This window comes from Prionailurus viverrinus, chromosome F2 (assembly GCF_022837055.1).
Source record: "Prionailurus viverrinus isolate Anna chromosome F2, UM_Priviv_1.0, whole genome shotgun sequence".
Classification (NCBI taxonomy): Eukaryota; Metazoa; Chordata; class Mammalia; order Carnivora; family Felidae; genus Prionailurus; species Prionailurus viverrinus.
Window position 1 is genome coordinate 25,098,065 of NC_062578.1, and position 12,466 is coordinate 25,110,530.

The 12,466-nt window shown below is 34.7% G+C and overlaps 1 protein-coding gene across 2 annotated transcripts in view; it reads left to right on the top strand.

Moving 5' to 3' along the window:
- HNF4G (hepatocyte nuclear factor 4 gamma) overlaps positions 1-12,466 on the top strand; it is a 129,379-nt gene that overhangs the window by 90,896 nt on the left and 26,017 nt on the right. For both annotated transcript variants that reach the window (XM_047842355.1, XM_047842356.1), the window contains one exon: positions 11,663-11,834. In XM_047842355.1, coding sequence (XP_047698311.1) covers positions 11,689-11,834 — 146 coding nt within the window. In that variant the 5' untranslated portion in view covers positions 11,663-11,688. The remainder of the gene's footprint in view (positions 1-11,662; positions 11,835-12,466) is intronic.

Sequence of the window (12,466 nt, forward strand, 5' to 3'; positions counted from 1 at the left end):
ATATGTGTATATATATATATTACATAAGGGATATATATATGTATACACACACACACACACATATATATGTATATATATGTATATACATGTATATATTTATTACATAAGTGATCTTTGGACAGAAACTCACATAAAGTGAGGTTGCAAATTGATTGGTTGATAAAATTGTGACCAGAAGCTCACAGGAATTTAACCCCATTTCCCCTAGGAGCAAAGATTCTATTTGCCAATTCAGTTTTTGCAGCATTGTCCCTCTGAAATACCTAAGGATAAACAACAATGTAAATTAAGACAGTCAGTGGGGAGTCACTGAATAAGAGGGCTTACTTATACCTATTTGTATTTACCTGCAAACCAGTAAGTTAGCCATTTCAAGGTCTAAATGTATAAAATACTAATTATATTTTTCATTCCAGTTTTGTGGATCCACTGTAAAGACAATGGTTTAATTATCTCTTTATGAAAAAATATGTAATTATTATTTATTATAATAATAATTAGTATTATTACTTGATTATAAGTTTCATGAGAGTAGGGACTTTCTCTATTGGTTCATATAAAATTACTCAGTGATTACAAAAGTGCTTGACCTACAAAATGTACTTATATGCTCAATATGAATGCTGTCCTGTGTCAAAGTTAATTATTTGCATCTTTATTTTATTCATATATTCAGTAAGTATTTGGAGAGTGTTCACCATGTGGCAGACAATATTCTAGGCCCTGGAGATACAGTAATGAATAAAGAATATAAGGTCTATGCCTTCAGGAACTTTTAGACTTTGTGGCACATGGGAATCACCTACAAATTGCTTAAAAGACTGACACCTGATTCCACTCCCAGACATTCTAATTAAATTAGAATATGATGCAACTCGGGCCTTGAGGTCTTTAAAAGTTTTCCAGATGATTCTAATTTTCAGCAGATTTTGTGAATCACTAGCCTAATGTATAGGTTAAATATTAAACAATTACAAATTACTTACTTGAGAGTGATAGTAACTTGTGTTAACTTTGAAACTTAACACATTGCCAAAAGCGACGACCTTACCTACGATGTGTAGTTCAAGTTAAGTTAATATTTGTTTGCTATTAATATCACTTTAATTTTGTTCTGTATTTTTATTCTATAAGAAACACTTCATTATGGTATTTTCAAAAAAAACAATTGCTTTTTCAAAAAGAAATCTATATAAAAGGAAGTGAAATATTTAACATTTCAAATGAGTCAATCATATACCTACCTTTACTAAATGGAGATGCAAATGTTGTTTAGTTTTATCTACATAAAATATCACATTGATATGTTGTTTTTCCATGTAGATAAAAAAAGCTTTAAGGAGGAAGGTTGAGTTCTTGACTCTATGACTGTGGGGATAGTCTGTTACTGCATCTTTTACATGAAGAAACAGTAACTCTTATGTGTGTATGTGTGTATGGGTGGGTGGATGGATAGATTTGGCTCTCAGATGCTAAGTTTACGATCACAGTACATTTGTTCAAAATGTTCAAGTCTAACTGTGCAGTCAGCATACTAAAACTGCTGCTATTTTTATTTAACATTATACCTCTTCAGAACATATTTGAAATAGGTACTGGCCCAAACTGATAACTTCCTTCCCTTCATTTTGCATAATGCAGCAACTTTGGTATCAGAATGCCACCACAATCTTAAATATTCTGACCAACTTTGCTGAGTTTGCAGTGGCAACAATGATAATAATACCCATTGTAAAAAGGAAATGCAGAAGTAGTGACTATCGAATCCTAACGTTCCTTATACCCTGGCTTTTTTTATTTTCCTTGCCAGTATAATCTATATTCCAGTTAATAATTTAGTACTAATCAGCTCCTTATCTTTTGAAAAGGAGAGTCTGTTTTGAATCACAAGGCAACTGACCTTGAGGCTAGGTTTAATATATGCAGATTTGTCCTATCACCTCTACGCTGTTACTCAGAGTGTTTTCTTGGTTACATTTAGGTCTCAGATGTGCAGTGCTCCTTTGTCTATCCTAACAGTAACTGATTTCATTCTAATACAGCTTCCACTCTTCTTTAGTTGGGGTTTTACATTTATTTGTGTAACTACTTTTAAATCATAAGCTGATGTTTTAGTGAGAAAATATGAACAGTTGAGAGAATAGTTTAGAGGAAAAAATATGAATAGTTGAGGTAATTGCTAATATTATAAAGAGTAGCAACATATTTTTAACCTAAGTCAGCTATTTCATAAGGTGTTGGTATCTTTGTGCAATGTATTTAGATTTTACTATCAAATGGCATCTTTTAGTAGTGATGTGAGCTATTTTCATTGATCAGATACAAGATGAATCTAAAATAAGGATTTACAATTGTTTCCTTGGGCTACAGTCATGAATTAAAAAGCAGCAGAAATTTGGGGCGCCTGGGTGGCTCAGTTGATTAAGCGTCCGACTTCAGCTCAGGTCATGATCTTCCGGGTTCAGGTCATGATCACATGGTTATGAGTTCAAGCCCTGCATTGGGTTCTGTGCTGACCCCTCAGAGCCTGGATCCTGCTTTGGATTCTGTCTCCGTCTCTCTCTCTCTCTGCCCTTCCCCTGCTCATGTTCTGTCTCTCTCTCACTCTCAAAAATAAATAAAACATTTTTTAAAAAGCAACAGAAATTGAGCCATGGATAATTAAATAGAGATTTATAAAAATATGTAAACAAAATCTATAGAAGTTCAGTTTAAATTTTAAAATTTTTTGGCAATTTTAAGATAGAAGTGTGCTTCAAAAATAATAATAATAGGCATTTTTTAATGTTGGGAGTGGCTTTGATTAAATGAGTTATTTGGCTCTGCTGCTCATTGCATGGTCGTCAGCTAGATCTAAGAAGAAAGAAAAAAACAAGGCCAAAAAAGACAAAAAGCTTTTGTTTATATAAAAATGGTAGATAATCTGGACTTTAAGAGAGGATTTATGAAGCTCTTTGAAAACAGAATCCCATCATTACAGTCAATTCCAAACTTCTTTCTTTGCATGTCGGTGATAACAGCTTGCTTTGAAGATTCAAATGTCTATTTTGTTTGTTTTAATTTTTTAACGCTTGTTTTTTGTCACTAAAGTAGAGAGAAGACAAAATTTCTATTTCAAAAGAGCAATCACAGGTCAAGACAGTGGCAGCAAGGAAAATAATGATTTTTTTAATGAAGTGATTTTTGAGATGTGAAAAGTAGCTTAATAAGTCATTTTCCTGGGCAGATCCTCCATTTAATAATGGTGTCCTTCCATTGAAAACCACACTGAGCTGATGTGGATGGTTATTCACATTTGTGATCGCATTTGTGTAATCTTCCTACTTGAAAAGGTGGAATATGGAAACAAGAGGGACTACTAATGTGCTTTGGGGATTAATATAGTATTTTTTGTAATGAAAAGTAACCTCAAAGAAATATGATCACAGAACAAATTTTATTAACTCTGACTTTAAAATAAACTGTTTTAATATTGATATCAACATCCCAAATTATTCTCATGAAGATTGTTTTATGGAATGTAAACTAGAACAGAGGCGAATAAAAATCAAAATCATTTTCATGAAAATTCTTTTATGAAAATAACCTTGATTTTTATTAACTGTGTTCTAGTTTAAATCATGCTATGAAGGGGTGATTAAATCAAATATGAAGTATAGAACAATTTAACAGGCTTAATAGTCTTCCAGATAAGATAGAAATGTTTCTACTAGTATCTTGAGTCAATAGTGAATTGAGTTGATGTCTTCTTATTTTTTTTTTAATATGAAATTTATTGTCAAACTGGTTTCCGTATAACACCCAGTGCTCATCCCAACAGGTGCCCTCCTCCTCAATGCCTATCACCCATCCACCCCTCCCTCCCACCCCCCATCAACCCTCAGTTTATTCTCAGTTTTTAAGAGTCTTTTATGGTTTGGCTCCCTCCCTCTCTCTCTTTTTTTTTTTTCCTTCCCCTGCCCCATGGTCTTCTGTTAAGTTTTTCAGGATCCACATAAGAGTGAAAACATATGGTATCTGTCTTTCTCTGTGTGACTTATTTCACTTAGCATAACACTCCTTTAAACACCCTGTAGTTTTCATCTCGTTATGTTGCTCTAAAGAAATTTAAATACCATATTTCATATGTCAGTTTAGAAAACCATTGCTAAGAGAGAAACCTTTCTCAAGAACATTAGTTGTGCTTTTTAAAATCGACCTTTTAGCTACAAGTAATATTCTCTTTCCGTCTGGGGTATTTGCCTTGACTAGGACTAAGAAGATCCATCTTTGCCTACAAACCATGATATCGCACTAAAGAACAGTAACATTTTGCTCAGCTTATAGAACGTTACTACAAAGTGACCTCTGTTAAGAGAGATTTTCAGTAGGTCATAGTTTACCATATATATTTATATTTTTAGGCCTAGATTAAGTTAATATATTTCTACTTTAGAAAATGTATGCTACTTACTCTAAATTACTGCCTTAGGAATTAGCATGAATATTTGATGTTTTCCCCAATTAAACCTTTAAAAGTAAGCTTGAAAGTACTCATAAATTTATGCTGAATATAGGGTTACTAAACCCATTTATGTAGGATAATTGTTTCTATGTCACCTAGACATAAAATTAATATAGTTTTTTAATAACGATTTAAGCTTTTAATCTAATGTAGCCTTAATGAATGTTACCCATAAGAAGGGCTTGGGGAAACAAGAATGAAAGACTCCCTGTGTGATGTCCATTTGTCTTTTTCCTGAAAATAAATGAATTTTACTGTGAAAATATACAAATACCATAACTGTTTTATGTATCTAAAGTTTATACAATTAAATTATGTTTTATTTTGTTCAATTATGCCATGGATGTGTTTCCAAAAATCACATTTACTGAATTATGAAAATTCCACAATCACTATTGAGTGGAAAACACAAAAAATACTAAAGAATGTGATACTTGCTTAGATTGTGATGCATAATTAAAAGTCTAAAAGTAACCATGACTAAATGCTTCTCTGTGACACTTTCTTCTTTTTCTTTTTTTTCTTTTCTTTCTCATCCATCTGATTGTCCTTCCCTATTCTTCTTAAGCAAATAAAAATATTCTGAATTTAGCCTAATTAATTTTAGAAGTAGAGAAAAGGGATTGGTCATAAGGAGGAATAGAAATTACTTAACAAGTTATCTCATATTAAAATCAATATGACAAAAACTTTAATCTCCATTTAGCCAACTCCCTGAGTTAACTCAGGTTTTCGACTTCCTTTGTGGAACACACTAATTAGTTTCTAGGATGGGCTAACTTCCTTAAGTAGTAGACACTTTTTTTGTTTGTTTTAATAGCATTGTTTTATCTTACATTTTTCTAATTGCTAATAAGGTTGATCTTTTTCCCATGATGTAGTTTAGATTTTTTTCATAAATATGTTTTATTTTATTTTACTAAGAACACTTAACATGAGATCTACTCTTTTAACAAATTGTTAAGTGTACAATGTTATTGACAGTCGCAATGTTGTACAGCAGATTATCTATAGTTTATTCATCTTGCTTAGCTGGAATTTTATACTCTTTTATTATCAACTCCCCATGTCTCCCTTCCCTGGTCCCTGGCAACCACCATTCATTTTTTTGAATCTATGAGTTTGACTCTAGATTTCTTATATTAGTGTAATCATGTAGTCCCTGCCTTTCTGTGACTGATTTTATTTATTTTACCTAGCATAATGTTCTTAAGGTGTATCCTTGGTGTAGTATGTATCAATACTTTTTTATTCCTTTTTGAGGCTGAATGGTATTTTATTGTATAGCATACTTTCTTTATCCATCCATCCAGTAATGGACATTTCTATTGTCTCCACCTTGGCTGTTGTGAAGAGTGTTGCAATGTTCCCTGACCATCTCACCAACTATATATAGTTATCAAAGGTCAACTGTATTTGTTACATAGCATGGTTATATCATTTATGCTTATTATTTCATCATGCTTTAGTTAAACATTGCATAATCTGATGAAACGTGAGTATTAAAAAGAGATTTTTTTCCCCAATAAAAACCTAGGGAAATACTTTGGAAGTGGATAAAAGCAAGTTGATTAAAACATATAAAATATTTTGAAAAAGTATAAAATTCTAAAAGGCTTCTGCACTTAGTGTTTACATATAGCTTTGACTTTTTTCCTCCATTAAGACAAAAACTAGACATCAAAGACAGTGTATGAGATTTATACAAACAAAAAATTAATAAAGAATCACAAGCAGTGGGTTCTTATTCAGACAAAAACTCTTGGTTTTCCAACAAAACACTAGCAATTTAGGGGAGCTTGGGTGGCTCAGTCAGTTAAGTGTACAAGTCTTGATTTTGGCTCAGGTCATGATCTTATGACCTCACATTATCTCCACTGACAGCTCAGAGCCTGCTTAGGATTCTTTCTCTCTGCCCCTCCCCTGTTTGCATGCTCTTTCTCTCTCTCTCAAAATAAATAAACATTTTAAAAATGTAAAAATGTGTTGAAAAGAGCAATTTACATATTCAAGTCAAATATGCTATTAAGTATGGATACACCATTTTCACAAATTCTGTTTTAATTATTTTATTTGCTCATCCAGTTACCAATCCTCGCATTGAAGAAAAGAAGACTTCTACTGTACTTTGTGATTTCTTTGAGAATAACAAAACAAAAACAAAAAAGCAAACAAACAAACAAACAAAAAAACCTAAAGAGAGTCTGTCCTTTACTAGACTGAGGCTGACTGGACTCTGTGGGTGTTTCCACATCTGAATATCATTAGGAAGACAAACTGCCCATTTGAGGAGATATGCTTGCTATTTGAATCTGCTATATTTTCTGGAAATTCTCAAGTTTTTACTCTATAAAATGAAGAAAATGATTTACAATAACGTGGATGAGAAACAGGTTTCATCTTGAAAGCTAGCTCTGATTAATTGCTAGTGACTACTTGAGGATCTGTGCTGAGATGAATGTGTAGCTCCTTTCCCCTTTGAGGAAATAGCACTGATCCAATAGCGACGGCACCCCTAGGCACAAGATGGAGTAGAACAATAAATTATGATAGTATTGTTTTCCTGAGCTGTAGTCACATTTCTTTTAGTGATTTGAATCTTATATATGAATAACTCTCTACCTTTTTCTTTTCTTCTTTTCCTTCTGTCGGTACACTTTCACGGGTGACATTCCTCATCGTTGTTTACTTACTACATAGATGGGAAAGATGGTGGGCTATGCACAGTTCACAGTTTTGGTTGACACAGGAAACATGTCTGTGTTACTTCACCACAAGTAGGAACTGCCTCATGAGAATGAAAACCACGGGATTCGCTTGCTGTCCACTTCTCCAAAAACTGAATAACTACCAATAGCTCTTACTAAAGAGACTCAGTCACTTAAATGTATCCCTCAGATATCCTCACAATTAAGAGTGCTACAGAGTATGAAGGCAAGTAGACAATTCCAGTGATTGCTGTTTGATTTAATGAATTTGGTTGCTAACGTGACTGTTGTTTTCATCAACAAATGTTTCACATAGTTTCGAGTTTAAGAGGCCAGCCTTCCCAGAGGAAAAGATAATAATTTTTAAGATGCAATATTCACAAGGTTTATTGTATTAAGAAATTGAATAAGAAATATTACTTTGCAGGAATCTTTAACGAATGTAGGAAATGAGATTCTGTGTTTATAATGTAAATGTGGCTGGAATTTTTTCTTGGAAGATAAAATCAATAGACGTATTCTCAGAAGTAAAATATAATCATTGGCTAGTATCTTCTAAATGTTCCCTGAATTCTAAATGCTCCTTGTCACATGTGCTTGCAAAAGTTATAGTGTGCTATGTGGATGCTAGATATTAGAAGGTGGATGATGGGAATGTGTAGACGCACACGTTAAGGATAGGTTTATTTCCGTGTAAGGCTTAGAATGTAATAGCTGTCAGAAGTCAGAAGAAATGATACCTTAATCATGTAGCTCTTAATCACAGAATGCCCACAATATACTAGCAACTTTACTAGTTCTGTCCTTGGGCAGTTTACAAACATTCAAAGGACACAGATTCATAAGTAGATAGTTAAGGAGGATATGTTAAACCATATTAGGGTAATGCCCAGGCTGCTACTGAGCATATCATAAATCCCTGTCACTTCAAATTACAACATAAAGACAGTTAGCTCTATTGTACAGTAAGAAAAATTGAAATTAAGAGCTTATGTTAAGTGTTAACTTATAGTCTTGACACAGTAAAGTCCCATCTTTTAGAATCCGTGGTATGTGATTTCAGCCCCTTACCTGGGATAAATCCTGTTATAAATTGTTGAAGACTGAGAGATTCTCTTTTCTATTTTTAACTACTTAATGACATCATTTATTGTCTACTGGGAATCAATTTAGGAAATCATGTTAGTCCACTAAGCACTTCAGATAAGGTGATTCCACGAAGCATTCCAAGATTATCACAAGGAATTGCTTTCGTGTGCCATAAAAGAGAAAGAAATGAGCAGAATATGGCCTGCTGAGGAGTTTACAGTTTTACAGCTCCTCCCACGGCAGCGCATAAGTCACTCAGTTACAGTTAACTTTGGATTATCACTCACAGATTGAAAGCCCAACAGCCATCACACACGCTGGCCTGTGGCGCCACTTGTATGTGTGTTCCTAAGTCAATGATGAGGGTATCGGAACCAATACTGGACATGGATATGGCAAATTACAGTGAAGTTTTGGACCCAACGTATACAACCTTGGAGTTTGAAACTATGCAGATTCTATATAATTCAAACGGTGAGTTCTCATCTGCTTGTAGATATAGAGAAAAGTAGGTATAACGGGAGGGTTAAAAGTGAGCTACCGCTCAGGAGGTAGCTCTGAGTTTTCTTGCTGAAGAATTCGGAGCTTGTTTTTTAAGACCACAAATCTGAGCTTTTGCATTTCATCACAAAATTTAAATTAAAAATGCTATGGCTATTTTATGTGGAGGCTTTTAAAGAGTCAAGCTATGTGTAATAAAGTGACCTCAGAATTCTGTCATGGGCCTGTCAGAGTAAAAAGAACAGTTTCAGCATTACTTTATTTAGTGTAAATCACAGCAGTAGGTAATATTGGCAGATTGGCTGTGAAGTACATTTTCTATGCAGTATTTAAAATGACATACGGAAGGCGGGAGGCTTTACTGGCTGCCTCCCCCTGTCATTTCAGTTCTCAGTGACTACTGATGAGAAACTGCATTTAAAATGACTATCAAGTTTTAACACCGAACACAATATGAAAGGAAATAAAGGCTTATATTATAACCTTACTACTTGACAGGCTAATGTTTAGCCTCACAGAGCCCTTGGTATTTATCTACTGTAACATTTTAACTTTAAAGAAGGCATGAATTGTCTAGAGTTCGCAGATTTGAATAATAAATACAACAGTTTACTGTTGACTTTGTATTTAGACTTTAACTCAAGTAAAAATCTTGTCCAAGATTAGCTGTAATTGTTAGAACTACTAAAATCCGGTAATTATGTATACTTTGAAAGGGGTGTGTGTGTGTGTGTGTGTGTGTGTGTGTACTTCAGGATTGAGAATGTATCTTGTACTCAGGATATGGTAATGTTCTGCTATGCTCCTCAAGTTTACAACTGCTATTCTTGCTATATTTAAATAAACAATAGTTTATTAGTTGGAAATTTTTTTTTAAACCACCAGAAAAGGAATTCTGAAATTTTAGCACAAAGAGAATTAAAAAGAACATGTAATCTTAGGTTCAAATCTTAGGAAGTCACTATTTTTCTTCCTGATGTTTAGATTTGATTAGAGACATTTAATAATGGGTTTGTCAGATTAATCATGATTTTTTAAAAAGACTGTAGATTACTAAATAGTAAGGGCAGGTTTACACTAAATATTTAACACTAAATATTTAACACTACTGACTTTTCCAAGTGTTGTCTATGTTGTTTGTTTTAGAATAATGTTGTTAACAATATATTAAGTATAGCATTAAACTGGAAGCAAGAGTTGAATTTTTTCCTACTTCCAAAAGCTTCCTAGAATATAATCAATCCTGATACTTCTAGCTGCCATATTCCTAATATCTATTTTATTTATGTTACCAAAAGAAAAGTTCCTAGATTTAAACTCTGTAATGTCACATGATTAACCCTTAAACCTATTCTCATTGGTGGGAATTATATATGGTGATGTCTTTCTACTCAAAAGTATCAGTAAGTAGAATATATGTATTTTCACAGAATATAATCGGATGTCACAACCTTTAATTTTACCTTTTGTTATATTCAAAATATGATGAGCTGTTAGTATGTTGATATTTTCATACAATTTTATGTTGATTTATTTAAGAAATACTTAAATGAAAACACTTATGTGGAGGTTTTTAAGTCTTTTCCTTCAAAACTATGCATTAAATGTTCACTTTACACCAGGCACAGTTCTGAGAGCTGGAAGACGGGAGTGTGTGCCTACAACAGATCTGCATTCTCTAACATCATGAAGTTTATATTCTGTAGTTTAAGAGGGGCGATAAATGAACAGACCCATACGTAATATAGTTTTAAAAAATGAAGCAGCTATTTAAAAAAATAGGCATGGTTCTAGATTCTACTTGAAGGGCAGATTAGAGCTAACTCTTTTAGATGGGTGTTCAGAGACTATTTCACAGAAAAGTGTGAGATTGGAGCAGCTCACAGACATCCTTGGGGAAGAACGTTTCTTGGCGGCAGAAGGAACAGCAAATGTAAAGACTGAGATGGGAACAGACTTCAAGGGAGTAAAAAAGGCAACATTGTTGGAGAACAGCGAACAGGATGAAAAGTAGTACCAAGTAATGGGATCAGAGAGGTAGGAGGGGGCTTTACCATGCAGGGCTTTACATGATGTATAAACTTTATTCTGTTTCTGAGGGTTGGGTGCAGAAGGCTAATAGGAGGCAAATTTCTCATTCCAAGAGCACTTTCGGGTAATAAACAGTAGAGGAGGGAGCAAGGGTGGAAATAGAAAAATTAGATAAGAGGCTATTGCAGTAATCCAAGTGAAGGATGATAGTCAATCGCTTACGACTTGCCTTGGTGAAAGGACGAAAAGTCGTGGATTTGATATGTGTTCCAAACATGGATTTACTATTAGATTGGATACGAACAATGAAGGAGAGAATCCAATGAAGACTACCATGTCATTGATCCCAAGTACTGGGTACCATTAACTGACATAAGGAAGACTGAAAAAGAACAAGTTCAGGGGAAAAATAAAGAGTTCTCTTTTTGATACATTAATTTGCAATTCCTATTAAACTTCAAAGTGAAGTTGTTAAATAGGTATTTGGGCATTTCAGACTGATACTCACAGAAGGCATCAAGGCTAGAGATAAAATCTGGGGATTTTTCATCATACACATATTTGACATCATGTGACTGGATGAGCTTTCCTTGGAAAGAGTATATTTGGGGGGACTGAGACCTCTGGTATCCCAAAGCTTAATGTTCAGAAATATGAGAAGGGAAACTGGAATGGAGACTAGCAGAAGTGGTCAGCAGTTAAAAGGACACCCCTGGTGCACTCCAAGAAGCCAAGGAATGGACTGTTTTGAGCCTGTGAATCATTAGTAGGGTAATTTAAACAAATACTTAGTATTAACTTGAAGGCTACTCTGCTTTTTCTTCAACAGAGAGCTCTGCTCCAGAGACAACAAGTATGAATACCACAGACAATGGTGTCAACTGTCTATGTGCTATATGTGGGGACAGAGCGACAGGAAAGCATTATGGAGCATCAAGCTGTGATGGGTGCAAGGGCTTCTTCAGACGCAGCATACGCAAGAGTCACGTTTATTCCTGCAGGTACTTGAGATGCTCCTTTTAAGAAAGTTATCTTTAGAGGCGTTTCAGAATGGTGTGCAAGAAGTAAGGGAAGAAGATGAGTCCTTTCATATTTCTGTAACTCTACAAACAAAATCTGTAAGCTACATTAAGAGTAATATGTGGGGGCACCTGAGTGGCTCAGTTGTTAAGCTTCTGACTCTTGATTTCACCGTCATGATCTCATGGTTCATGAATTCCAGCCCTGCATTGGGATCTGTGCTGTCAGCACAGAGCCAGCCTCAGATCCTCTGTCTCCCTCTCTCTGCCCCTCCCCCATTCATGCACGTGCATGCTCCCATGCTCTCTCTCTCCCACAAAAATAAATGAACATTAAAAAAAAAGAATTCTTGGGGCGCCTGGGTGACTCAGTTGGTTAAGCGTCCGACTTCGGCTCAGGTCATGATCTCCTGGTCCGTGAGTTCGAGCACCGTGTCAGGCTCTGTGCTGACAGCTCGGAGCCTGGAGCCTGCTTCGGATTCTGCGTCTCCCTCTCTCTCTGCCCCTCCCCTGCTCCTACTCTGTCTCTCTCTCTTTCTGTCTCAAAAATAAACAAAACATTAAAAAAAAATTTTTTTTAAATTCATTAAGAAAAGAGGATATGTGGGTGCCTA